At 41.9% G+C, this 14519-nt stretch overlaps 1 protein-coding gene across 1 annotated transcript in view; it reads right to left on the reverse strand.

The window, feature by feature from the left end:
- TMX4 (thioredoxin related transmembrane protein 4) overlaps nucleotides 3155–14519 on the reverse strand; it is a 70348-nt gene continuing 58983 nt past the window's right edge. The window contains exons 7-8 of the mRNA XM_005687805.3: nucleotides 9117–9180; nucleotides 3155–7491 (exon numbers count right to left, since the gene is read on the reverse strand). Coding sequence (XP_005687862.3) covers nucleotides 7127–7491; nucleotides 9117–9180 — 429 coding nt within the window. The 3' untranslated portion in view covers nucleotides 3155–7126. The remainder of the gene's footprint in view (nucleotides 7492–9116; nucleotides 9181–14519) is intronic.

Here is a 14519-nt window from a genome sequence, read left to right on the forward strand (position 1 = left end):
ATTTATAAGTTACCGATTAGATATCAAAGATATAGAAATGGGAGAAAAATCTTATGCAAGGGTTAACAAGAAACTGTTCCTCTCTCATTCCCTAAAAAAAGGAAAATGAAATCCAGAATCCACTCTGAATACTTAAGAATCTCCCATTGAGATAAATGCTAATCCTGTTTTTCAATATTTGCAGCTTAAAAGTTGCTTGTGTTCATCAGAGGGGTTCCAAGTCCATATCTGCCTTAGAAACTCCTAATCTTTCCCTCCTGGTCACACATACCATTCAAACTCTCCACCCAGACTAGGTTCCTTTCTTATAAACTCACATAGCATCTCTTAATTCTTTTATTCGTCCTTCTTATTACACTCATTAATTTCCATCTCTCAAAACATGAACTCCATGAGAACATACCTCTAACATTCTGAAAACTCTGGTATCTTGAAGACCAACGATCGGAATGTTCAGAAGGAAGCCAGCCCTGGGCCTGCATGTGTTCTTCCCTCTCCGGTGACACTGACATTCATATTACTAACGTTTCTCAGGAGCTTACCTTTCGTGAGGCACTTGAGTTACAGATAAGTAAGATAAGTCACTGTGGCAGAGATGCTGGCTCGCAATGCTCACTTTTCTTGAGCACATGGCAAGACGACACAGCCCAACCCCACTGCAAGTTGGCTGTGACCTCTCCCAGGACGTGTGCACAGAAGGGACTCAGCCCAGCTCTAACACCCCCTGGAAGCACTCCTTGTGCTCTCACCTCCACAGCGACTGGGGCAGAGTGAACACAGCTGCCTCAGAAGCCACACATTACACAGCCGGAGTATCCCTTGACCTCGGTCGTGCAGAGGAAAACCTGCATGACAGACTCTGCTGTCTGGGACGGCTGAACTCGGTGAAACAGTAATAAAATTCTCCTTGTTCTGAAAGCCCCTGAGATTTGGGAGTCTGTTAACACAGGTTGTCTAGGATGGTCATAACTTTCCTTCCAAGGAATAAGCGTCTTTTAATTTCTTGGTTGCAATCACCATCTGCAGTGATTTTGGAGCCCCCCAAAATAAAGTCAGCCACTGTTTCCACATCTATTTGCCATGCAGTGATGGGAACAGATGCCATGATCTTCGTTTTCTGAATGCTGAGCTTTAAGCAGACATTTTCACTCTCCTCTTTCACTTTCATCAAGAGGCTCTTTAGTTCTTATTCAGTTTTTGCCATAAGGGTAGTGTCATCTGCCTATCTGAGGTTATTGATATTTCTCCTGGCAATCTTGATTCCAGCTTGTGCTTCATCCAGCCCAGTGTTTCTCATGATGTACTCTGCATGTAAGTTAAATAAGCAGGGTGACAATATAAAGCCTTGATGTACTCCTTTTCCTACTTGGAACCAGTCTGTTGTTCCATGTGATTTTTCCAGTGGTCATGTATGGATGTGAGAGTTGGACTATAAAGAAAGCTGAGCACCAAAGAATTGATGCTTTTGAACTGTGGTTTTGGAGAAGACACCTCTGAGTCCCTTGGACTGCAAGGAGATCCAACCACTCCATTCTAAAGGAAATCAGTCCTGGGTGTTCATTGGAAGGACTGATGTTGAAGCTGAAACTCCAATACTTTGGCCACCTGATGGGAAGAGCTGACTCATTTGAAAAGATCCTGATGCTGGGAAAGATTGAGGGCAGGAGGAGAAGGGGATGACAGAGGAAGAGATGGTTGGATGGCATCACTGACTCAATGGACATGAGTTTGGGTAGACTCCGGGAGTTGGTGATGGACAGGGAGGCCTCGCGTGCTGTAGTCCATGGGGTCTCAAAGAGTCAGACCTGACTGAGCAACTGAACTGAGCTAATACAGGCTAGACTGTCTAATCCTGTTTTAAGTTTCAAGAGGGTCACATGTCCTAAGAAGACATAACCTATTATTGTGGAATAGATTTCAAAGAACCTCGAAGACTGGAGCAAAGAAGTGGATTGCATCTCAGTGTTTGTTTCAAAAGCTGCAGGCTTTGCCGCAACCAAGCATGTATGACCAAGTTCAAGTAGGTCAAGATACCACATAGTGGATGTTCTTCCATTAGCATGCTGAGCGAGTTTCTCTAAGGACTTGGTCGTATGGAAGTTTACCCCTGTGTGCTTAGTTGTTTAGTTGTGTCCAGCTCTTTGTGACTCCATGCAGCCCGCCAGGCTCCTCTGTTCATGGAATTCTCCAGGCAAGAATACTGAGTGGTTTGCCATGCCCTCCTCCAGGGCGGCATCTTCCTAACCCAGGGATTGAATCCAGGTCTCCCACATTCCAAGTGGATTCTTTACCATCTGAGCCACCAGTAAAGCCCAAGAATACTGGGTAGCCTATGCCTTCTCCAGGGGATCTTCCTGACCCAGGAATTGAACCAGGGTCTCCTGTACTGCAGGCGGATTCTTTACCAGCTGAGCTACCAGGGAAGCCCACACATGTCCCAAACATCTTTCAAAAATGAAAACTCTAATTCCATTATTTCACCCCAGTCTCTGAGGGAATCTGTCCTTTGGGCTTTTCCACTGCTATATTGACAGGAAGGGTCAGGTGCAGTATTCTGAATGGCCCAGGAGACCAGGTCAGCTCAGTGTCACAAAGGGTTAGTAGCATCCCTTGCCATCTGCTCCAGTGCCGGCCACTTCCAAACCTCAGGAAAGAGGGGACCTGAGGGCAGCGAGTTTCCATAGGCAACACAACAACTACAATGAGGAGAAAGCCTTGGATCTTTACACTCATTCCTGAGTTTCTGTGAACCTCTCAAAGAAGCTAAAGCAAGGGTTCGGGATTCATCAAGTCAAAGAGGAAGAGAGGAACAATGAACAGACAGGATGGAGGATGGACACATATTACTTTTAACAAAGTAATATTTTTCACTGCCTAGGCAAATAACTTCTGTGAATTTCTTGTATGAAAAAGAACTTTTGTTTTCTTTTTACTTAGTTATCACCATCATTAGGTTTTGATGCAAGTGGAAATTTACAATAAAATGAAACAAATAGCATCAAGTTACAATTCTGTGATAAGGTGATCTGTAATTCAGGCAATGAACTGCTTGAGGCTCATATCTTGATCTCTTACTCCAGTTGCTGCTGATGCCATTTGAAGAAAATACAGATGAAGAGAAAAATAAGTATCACTAGGCTAAAAAATTAGACAATTACAAGAATATAAATAACAAATTTATAATGGATTGCAATACAAATAAATAGCATTTTTAGTATAAAGCTACATTTGCAGGAAGAAGCTACATTTGCACTGCTTAGTAACAAATATGATTAAAATACACCAGAAACATGTTAAAGTTGTATGAGTCACATATATATGTCACAGTTCACATGAAGTTTCACTGAGAATAAGCCATCTGAAGGCCATGTGTCCTGATCTGAAACTATCAAAGGCCTTTCAAGCAAACCTCATGGCTCAGAAAGATGTTCAAAAAGCTGCCCCATCCAGATCAATCTGACTTGACTCCACTTTTAGTTTTCAAGATAAGCTATAATCTTCTAAAGGGGATCATAATGTAGACTGATGTAAACAGATACTGAACAAGAAGAAACTTTTCTGCTGGCACAGAAGATTTACATCACCATTTTCCCAAATGTTATTATTTGAAAGGATGGGTGAACCACACATTTATAATACTGGCAGAAATGACACTTTAACACTGAGATAAAGGACATAGGAAACTACTGATACACATTTTAAAAAGCACCAGTCTCCCCTTCCTTTTCTTACTTCACGCCAATTTAAGGTTTTAGGCTAAAAGCTCAGGTACATCTTATTATCTCTATTCTTCTTTGGACTCTTTAATGTTTCTCATTCTGTAAATCAGGCTCCACTCTTAAAGGACTTGGTAATAAAAAGTCACATGCCAAGTACTAGCCTTAAAAGACACTTCTATCATCTACCCAAATCACACATACCCAAATCTTGTAGAAATACCACAGCTATCAACAAGGATTTGGGCCATAAAAGAGTCAAAATTTGGCTTCCTCCACCATCAGTGTCAGCCTGACCAAAGCTTGCTTGCTTTTTATCACAGTAGTAATTTTGGATTTCTTCTTGTAGTCAGAGAGGCTTGTGGCTAACTGGGACCTTGTGCCAAGATAAAGCAGCGGGTTTGTACTCACGGGTTCAAGCCATGTGAGTTGAATGAACCAGCTTCTCATCCATTCACACTTACAGTTTAATGGGAAAGAAAGAAGTAGACTGCCTACATGTTGCTTCAGAATGAGAACTCTAAGCAAGCTGGGGTCATTTGCCAAGAAATAAATAATAAAAGGAAGAAATCAAGGAAACAATAACTTGGAGGTTTCAAACTTTCCCTCTAACCAGTGAACAGACACTCTGCTCTCACTTCTCACACAGAAGGCTCTGCACCCATTCCCAAGTGAAGTTTATTTAACTTACCTAACTTTGATATTCTATTACTAAGTAACTGATACTGCAATACAGGGAGGTATGATAATTTATTTTTTGAATCAAAATCATATTTCTATGCACTTGACTTCTGGATTAAATATATTACCTACAGGAAAAATCTATCAACTCCTATTGAAATTTTAATCTAATTTTAAATTATTTGGGGTTGATATTTTCCTTTAGTTTTATATTCAGGAGGAACTTAAAATGAACTTAAAAGTTGCAAGTGGAAAGAAATTAAATTTGATTGTGTACATCTCTCATCAGAATATTAAAAAAAAAAAAACTGTAAAAACAGTCCCCATAGCAAATACTTCAACTTTTAATGAATCCACATCTCCAAACTATTTTCTCCTCTTCCTCTATTTTTTTTAAAGTATTGTTGAGAAAGAAAATATATTTTTCTTATTATATAATTAAATACTATCAGAAGTCCAACTGGAAATTGGCCTTATATTTATAAAAAGCCAAAGTAGATTTTATTTCTTCATTCCGTCCCCTTTAGTAAAATACTTCACTTACAGAAAAAGAATTATTTCAATATGAGGGAGGGGGCTTGGGGCGAAGTATCATACAGAAAAGCCAAACTATGAAGCCTTTCTTATTCCATACTGTTGGACTTGAATTCAATTATCTTTGAAAAATTTTTTTAGCTGATTAGAAAAGAAACAGAATACAGTGCCAGGAGGGCAGGTTCAGCTTGTCTCTGCTCCAGAAAGGCTTCCTGGTATCAGGGAGATGGAGCTGCCTCCCTGGAGGTACCACTGGAACTGGTGCTCTGGGTGAGGTGTCAGAGCCCCAGATGGTAGTCGGGCGAGAAGTGAGCACAAGTCAAGGTTTTCCCAGCCTGTGAGTTCTGTGATGGCCTCAAACTCGAGATTGTGTTGCTGTCTAAAGAGAAAAATTATCAGCAACTTTTAATGTCATCACACTGGGCGATGAGACTATCAGGTGACTAAGTGGGAAAGATGAAAAATAACCAACTCTAAAAACTGGATTCTGTCAGAATAAAAACTCCCTTTGCGTGAGGCTTACAATAGGCTCATTCAGCCACATCAGGGCAGAGTTTCAGAACCTCCCCCTCCTCCAGTGAGCCCATGTTCAGTTAATACAAGGTAAGGGTTATCTAAACAGCAGATAGCAGTGTACTGCATATTTCTTCTTAAAGATGACAGAGTAACATGGAAATTTACATTATCATATGCAAACTAGATAGCCAACGGGAATTTTCTGTATAGCCCAGGAAATTCAAACAGGGGCTCTGAATCAACCTAGAGGGGTGGGATGGGCAGGGAGATGGGAGGGAGGTTGAAAAGGGAGGGGGTATATGTATACCCATGGCTGATTCATGTTGAGGTTTGACAGAAAACAACAAAATTCTGTAAAGCAATTATCCTTCAATAAAAAATAAAAAGAAAAAAAAAATGACAGAAGCTTTTTGAATTCCATAAACCTGTACTATCTGGACTCAAAGGGTGTACAATAAACTTCAGACACCTTTCATAGCTTGGAATCTAATATTATGAAATTACTCTAAGACATAAATCAGATAGATGGATGGACTTTTTAAAGGACACTGGGCCCCCGGGTACTTTTAGCAGACTAAGTATTGAGACTTATAGCAGTAAAATTCTTTACAAGATTAGGGAAGAAGGGAACGAAATCACACCTTTCATTTTCAGATACACACTTTCGTTAGTTCTTTCATCAAAAGCATATCAGTGAAGGAAAGTCAGAAATGTTTTTTGTTATTATTAAACTGGTTCAAGAGCCAGGGAACCCCTTGAAATGGAAGCAAAACAACACAGTGTTCAAGTTTTCATCATAAGATTACCTTGTACTGGCAAGACGTAGGAGATTTCCAGCTTCAAAGAATATTGCTAAAGGAGCTTTTGGAAAACGTTTTGGCTAAAAACAACCAAACTCTCTCCTGTAAAACTGCTACTTCCTTTTGAATCTCCAAGGTTACATTGTGTTTGAGACGCTTGGCAGTCATGGCTTCATGGGCTGTGCTGCTTGATTATCTAAACCCTTAAGGCAGAACAAATATAGCTAATATTGAGCTAACTGCTGCCCGAGTCCTCTCACTTAGGAGGTGTTGCTCAGAGGGTGAGGAGCCCACAGGCCCATGGTGGGAAAACTGGAAATGTTAAAGGTAAGAAATAAAACACAAGAAGGGAGGTTCAGAGTTAGGAACATTTCCAAGCTTTTTTCTACAATAATCTCCAAGGCCCTCTCAACTTCTATTTCTAAAAAGTACCCCTGTATATGGCACCTGATGTTTCTTACAGTTTGACAAAAACCAATACTCAAACAAGAGGAAGCAAGATGTCTGCTACACTCAGGGTGCTCAGCTTGCCCTGCTCTCACAGCAAGGGCCTGCAGCCCTGTCTGTGCCCGTAACAGTGCTCCTGACGCTGGGGACCGCGTTCTCTGGTCAGAGCTCTGTAGCCCCGAGTAAACAAATGTGTGCTCACCTCGGCCCCAAACAGACCCTAGCACCGTGTTTGCTTTTCTGCATCCTGATTGTCATGCCTGCAAGATTCTCAAACATGCACGAGGCTTAACGCCATGAGACAAAATGGCTGAAGATTATTGTTTAAGAGAAGCTTGCTCATTCAAAAAGAAAATAAGAATTTGGTTTAAACTGCAGACAAAAGGGGAAGTTAACATATTCTTTTGGTCTGTATTCTTGGAAACAGTGTCCTTAGGCCGACGGTCCCTTATCAGCATGCTGACTTTTGCGCTGTCTCAATGAGTCTCCCAGCGCCTCTGTGCCAACTGGGCAGGGCTGCTCCAGGCTGTCATCTCCCACCTCACCGGACCCCTCGTCCTCCCGGGCCTCCCTCGGGGGCTCCGGGTCCTGGGCATCACTCTTCTCCACGTCCCCGCCAGCAGCCGGGCCGTCCTCCTCTTCCTCCTCTGCTTCCTCTTCGTAACCAAGGTCCTCTTTCTCGTCCTCGTCATCTACAAGGCTGTCCTTGTTCTCTTCTTCATTTGAATCATCCTTTTCCTCCTCCACATCCTGCAACTGTTCAGTTAAATGAATCTCCTCTGACCTGAGATTCTGCTCTGCAGAAGAAAGAGAAGGGAACATTCTCTGATTAAACAATGGGCATTCAAAATGCTTTCACTAGTATGTAGAATCTAAAAAAATAAAACAAATGAATGAATATTATAAAACAGAAACAGACTCATACAAACTAATGCTTTGTACCGACTCAACAAACTAGTGGTTACCAACCGGAGGGGCAAGACAGGAAGGGGAAAAGAGGTACAAGCTACAAGGTATAAAATCTACAAGATACAAGGATGTAATATACAGCATAAAGATAACCAGTATGATAACTTAAAATGGAGTATAACCTATAAAAATAATGAATCAACTCTATTGTATATTTGAAACATATACAACATTGGACATCAACTATACTTCAATTTTAAAAAGGTCATTCAGCAGTCGATTGCACTTTGCTGTGAAATGAAACAGTGAGGTAGAGGATGACTTTCTCCATCTTGAAACCATGTTACTGCAAAGGACAGATCTCTGGATGGCATCCTAGCCCCATCCAGGGTGTCTCTACCTCTCTCTGGAGACTCTCTGACCAAGCTGACTTGGGCACAGCCCAGGGGCATGGAGGGCAAAGGTTCCTCTGTACTCTGTGTTATGCACCTTGTAGAATGCTCAGCAGTTTTTAAACACTCACTGGTCATGGTGATTGGTTCAAACTCTGACTTAAGCAGAGCCAGTTGGGAGTCTTGTCCAGGAATTTTTGGCCAGAGTGAGGAGGAAAACTTTCTCTCCTTTTGCAGGGATTGTTAAACTGATGAAATGTGAGTTGGGGCTGTTGAAAGCCACTGAATCAGCTTCACAGAGACAGAAACCTATCATCTTTGGGCTGAGCATAAAACCAGAACATCCTTGGATTTTTCAGCTTTGTAAACTAATAGATGTTTCTTTTTTCCCCTCAGTTACTTTAAACTGGGATTCTGTTACTTTTAAGAATTCTAAGGAATATAACATAGTTTATAATTATATATGAAGTCTGAAAGCCTTAAAAACTTTAAGAATTTAAAAAGAAATATAAGCTTATTTAAAACTCATGTAAAAGTCAACAATTACAAAGTCTTATTAGTCTTCAACACTTCCCTGGTGGTCCAATGGTTAGGACTCTGCACTTCCCCTTCAGGAAGTGCAGGTACAATCCTGGTCAGGAAAGAAAGATCCCACAGGACACAAGTATGGCCAAGAAAACAAAGTCTTCCTGCAAACAACAGGAATAAAAGCATGGAAATCCAGGGGTATTTGTTCCCAAAAACAGTGTGAAGTAGTGAAAGGATTTGGGAAGACTGCTTTTATGGCTCAGAGTCATTATTGGTACACAGGAGAAACTCAGTGAGTGCCACTTCCTCTCCTGCCTTGCTCATCCCAGTTTGAATGAAGGAAAACATGTCAACTGATTAATGAAGGGCATACAATTCAAGGGAAAAAGTAATGGCCAAAATAAAATGTTCTTTAATGGAAGAGAGGAAATAAAAGAATTCTTGCTCAAATCTATCTAGAGAACACATTTCAAGGAATTTGGTGGTGGTGATGGTTTGGTCACCAGCAAACCACAGGGAAATTCACTATGAGCACAGAAGGGCATACCACAGACTTCTAAAGATACTCTATCTCATAAACTTGTCAAACTTACCAGAATGTTCAGATATATTCCTTGGAAGTGGCAAGTAGAAACATTCAGATATTACTACCAAGACCTGGAGGGAAAACAGTGATTTTACAGTGAGTGAATAGGACATTTATTACCAAACAACCTTAAAGTTAGGCCTTGCTTCTATAACCAGATATTCATATATAAATATAGAGCAATTGGTCAAAAGTCCAAAAACAAGGCAAGGGCAAAATTAAGAATTTTCTATTTTTCAAATGTGGATATAATGCTGGAAAACACTATTAATTTCAAACAGAGGTCACAAAGTCAAATGTATACACACAGTCCACTAAAAACAGATGAATTAATAAGCTAGTGTAAGAAAACAGACACTCTCAGCCAAGTCTGAAGTGATCCTTTAAAAAACCTTACTATGGCAAATGATACCACTGTCACGGCAGAAAGCAAAGAAGAACTAAAGAGCCTCTTGATGAGGGAAGATGGAGGAGGAGAGTGAAAGAGCCAGCTTAAAACTCCACATTCAGAAAAGTAAGACCCTGGCATCTGGTCCCTTTGTGAAGTGAAGTGAAGTGAACTGAAGTCACTCAGTCGTGTCCGACTCTTTGTGACCCCGGGGACTGTAGGCCGCCAGGGTCCTCCATCCATGGGATTCTCCAGGCAAGAATACTGGAGCAGGTTGCCATTTCCTTCTCCAGGGGATCTTCCCGACTCAGGGATCGAACCCAGGTCTCCCGCATTGTAGGCAGACGCTTTAACCTCTGAGCTGTCCCTTTACTACACAGCAAACAGAAGGGGAAAATGTGGAAGCAGTGACACATTTCCTCTTCTTGGCTCTAAAACCACTGAGGACGGTGACTGCAGCCATGAAATCAGAAGACAACTATTTCTTGGCAGGGAAGCTATGACAAGCCTAGATAATCGTGTTAAAAAGCAAAGACATCATTTTGCCAACAAAGATGCATATAATCAAGGCTATGGTTTTTTCCAGTAGTCATGTACTGATGTGAAAGCTGGGCAATAAAGAAGGCAGAGCACTGAAGAACTGAACTATGATGTTGGAGAAGACTCTTGAGAGTCCCTTGGACGGCAAGGAGGTCAAACCAGTCTGAACACTCTTTGGAAGGACTGATGCTGAAGGTGAAGCTCCAATACTGTGGCCATCCCATGAGAACAGCTGACTCACTGGAAAAGACCCTGATGCTGGGAAAGACTGAAGGCAGAAGGAGAAAAGGGCAACAGAAGATGAGATGGTTGGATAGCATCACTGAGTCAACGGACATGAACTTGGGAAACTGCAGGAGATGGTGAGGGACAGGGAAGCCTGGAGTGCTGCAGTCCATGGGGTCGTGTAGAGTCGGACATGACTTGGTGACTGAACAACAGTATGATAAATAAAATGAGTCTGTATATGGGTTGTCCCTCACCAGTGGGAAACTCCTGATTTTCTGGAAGAGTATTTCAGGGTGTAGAATTACTAAGAGTGTTGTAATAAATTACTAGAGGTGTACCGGCAGGACCCTGAGGGATGGGATGGGGAGGGAGGTGGGCGGGAGGGTCAGGATGGGGAGCACATGTACACCCATGGCTGATTCCTGTGACTGTATGGCAAAAACCACCAGAATACTGCAAAGTAATTAGCCTCCAATTAAAAAAAAAGCAGTGGGAAAATAATAATAATAAAAAGAAATTACTAGAGAGACAAACTGAGAAAACACATCAATGATGTGAACTAGATCTTATTTTAAAGAGTGACTGACTGGCTTCACCTCCAACCTTGATTGCAGCATTGACTCACTTTCTACTTACTACTAATAAGCTGTTTCCCTTGATAAACTACAAGCTTCCTAGAGGAAGGTTCATTCTGGCTCATGTTCCACACCTGGACTGTGGGCTGCGATGATGAAACTGATGGGAAGATGTGTGAAACTGGGCTGAGGTAGTCGGGGTCCCTCGCTCCCTACACCCTCCACACGGCCTCCACACAGTAGCGCGCAGCAGAGAGAGACCAGTGTGGGAGGAAGCCGCCCGCTGAGAAGGGCTGCACTGGCCCTCCTGTACTGAACTAACTCCTGGGCTTCACCTTCACTGTGAACAACTGCCCAATGTTTAAAACAGAACAGTACTTCATAAATTTAAGGGGTTCAAAAATTTTTAAACTCCAAAGTCATGTCCTTTTGATTCAATTTTATAAACATCAAATGAGTAACTCACTTTGACTATTACCACCTACATATTCATTTATTACTTTACTTAATATTTGGTTCATTACATTTAAGATATGTTAAAATCTGGGGGGAAGGGTTCAGAAAAAGATAAAAAAAGGAAGTTGTAAAGCAATATGTAACAGGGAACTCAAAAAATGAAGAAGGCTCTTTGATAGATACTTCAGAGATATAGAGACGACAATCAGTTCTGGGGGTGGGGAAGGATCCAGAATTACCACTTGAGAGAGACGGCCTTTGGGGCCCTGGATGTGGTTAGGAGAGGACGAGCACCACCAGCAGTCTGACTCATGTAAGCAGCACCACGCTGCACACAGAGGCTCTTGGATACAGTTGCTGTTCAGTCGCTCACTCATGTCCGACTCTGTGACCCCATGGACTGCAGCACACCAGGCTTTCCTGTCCTTCACTATCTCCCGGAGTTTACTCAAACTCATGTCCACTGAGTCGGTGATGCCATTCAACCATCTCATCCTCTGTCGTCCCCTTCTCCTCCTGCCTTTAATCTTTCCCAGCATCAGGGTCTTTCCCAATTAGTCGTCTCTTTGCATCAGGTGGCCAAAGTATTGGAGCTTGGATCCAGAGAAATGCCTAAATGACAGACAGAGGAAACCCATGTGCAGGGCAGTGGGATGCACGAAGCACCGAGGGTTGGAGAGGAGCAAGCTCCAAGCTGTTAAACTGATGTGAACAACAAAGAGGAAAACACTTCCACCTGAAAAGACAGAGTCTGAAAACCAAATGATAGCCACATGCTTACAGGAGCTATTCACTGAACATAATGCTTTTTTGTGACTTTCTTTTTCCTTTCTTAATACCAACTGAAGCGAAAATTTTTGGTTTGGTCACATTGCAAAGGAAAGAAGAAACACCTGCCAGTGACAAATAATTGGCATTTACAACAAAGCCTGGAAGGGAGTAAGTCCCACCTGTGAGATACCTGGGTCATTTAGAATGCTACGTAAGGGGACCTAGAAGAGACTTACAGGACACCAGCCTCAACCCTGTCAGCTGTATGACCCTGGGCAAGTCACTTAACTGTTTTCTCACTTGCACTCTACTCTCTCAAAAGGATAAGTCTGGGGTCAGTCTACCACTAAGGGCTGTTTCATGTCTCTAATACTAAATAACGCCATTACACCGTCATCCTTCCCAGAAACTGGGAGGAAAATCCTCTCGTTCCATCAGTTCAGGATCTTTTTTCCAGTCTAAAGAACCACTCTCTCGTGATGGGCCACTTTCTGAGCCACTAAACATGGCACTGTTTACAAAGAGGGCCTATACAGGAATGGCACCCTCCTCTCCTTCTTCCCTCTGACAGTTTGATTTTCTGGTTTCAGCTTAGCAGCCAGCCAGGCATCTAAAAGAGGAGAGCAGACAGATTTGACATCTTTCATAGAGAGTGAGAGCTACACCTCCTCATACTAGAGACCCTCTCTGTGGAAGCACTGTGCTAGGAAGCCGTCAGCAGCATATACTGGGTTGACCAAAAAAGTTCATTCCAGTTTTCCCACAAGATCTTGGGGAAAACCCAAATGAACTACTGGCCAACCCAATAGAAAAATGGTTCACCCAAGTTGCAAAATTCAGACAGTATCTACACCAACTGAAATGGAGACCAGATAAGAGACGCAAAAGTTTGCTGCCCATATATTCCATGGCTTTTCTGCCTGTCCGCAGCTTTACTGTTTTCCATCCTTCAAAGCACAGTTGCCAACGTCAGAAAGTGACGCAACCAGAGCCATCTGATGTACACTTACGGGCCTTCCCCATGTTGGTTTAAAGTGCAGAATATAGACTTCATTTCTAAAACTGAGCCCTTGGGTTACATGCGAAAAATAACATGGAATTAGTATAGCCACTATGGAGAACCGTGTGAAGGTTCCTTAAAAAAACTGGAAACAGAACTGCCATACAACCCAGCAATTCCACTGTTGGGCATACACCCCGAGGAAACCAGAATTGAAAGAGACACGTGTACCCCAGTGTTCATCGCAGCACTGTTTATAATAGCCAGGACATGGAAACAACCTAGATGTCCATCAGCAGATGAATGGATAAGAAAGCTGTGGTACATATACACAATGGAGTATTACTCAGCCATTAAAAAGACTACATTTGAATCAGTTCTAATGAGGTGGATAAAACTGGAACCTATTATACAAATTGAAGTAAGTCACAAAGGAAAACACCAGTACAGTATAGTAACACATATATATGGACTTTAGAAAGATGGTAATGATGATGCTATTTGTGAGACAGCAAAACAGACACAGATGTAAAGAACAGACTTTTGGACTCTAGGAGAAGGTGAGGGTGGGGTGATTTGAGAGAATAGCATTGAAATATGTTTATTACCATATCTGAAATAGATCACCAGTCCAGGTTTGAGGCATGAGACAGGGCGTTCAGGGCTGGTGCACTGGGATGACCCTGAGGGATGGGGAGGAAGGTGGGACGGGGGTTCAGGATGGAGAATACATGTACACCCATGGCTGATTCATGTCAATGTATGTAAAAAACCACTACAATACTGTAAAGTAATTAGCCTCCTTTTAAATTAATTAACAACAACAAAAAAACACTTGATAAAATATTTCAACCATTACTAGTCTCAATAAAGACAGCAAACAAAAACCAAATTAGCAGTCTTGCTTTGACTTCCCATCTTTTAAAATTATGGAAAAAAAAGAAAGACGTAATGGTGAGGCTTATGGGAAACAAAGACTTGATCAGGAAATCACTTCTCTATGGGAAACGTCGTGCCCTTCCTGGCCAATGCACATATTAACATTTCATGCAAAGATTGGCACAATAAAGGACAGAAATGGTATGGGCCTAACAGAAGCAGAAGACATTAAGAAGAGGTGGCAAGAATACACAGAACTATACAAAAAAAAATCTTCATGACCCAGATAACCACGATGGTATGATCACTCACCTAGAGCCAGACATCCTGGAATGCAAAGTCAAGAGGGCCTTAGGAAGCATCACTACAAACAAAGCTAGTGGAGGTGATGGAATTCTAGTTGAGCTATTTAAAAATCTTAAAAGATGCTGTGAAAGTGTTGCACTCTACGTTTCCCATAGAGAAGTGATTTCCTGATCAAGTCTTTGTTTCCCATAAACCTCACCATTACATCTTTCTTTTTTTCCATAATTTTAAAAGATGGGAAGTCAAAGCAAGACTGCTAGTTTGGTT

This window comes from Capra hircus, chromosome 13, assembly GCF_001704415.2.
Source record: "Capra hircus breed San Clemente chromosome 13, ASM170441v1, whole genome shotgun sequence".
Classification (NCBI taxonomy): domain Eukaryota; kingdom Metazoa; phylum Chordata; class Mammalia; order Artiodactyla; family Bovidae; genus Capra; species Capra hircus.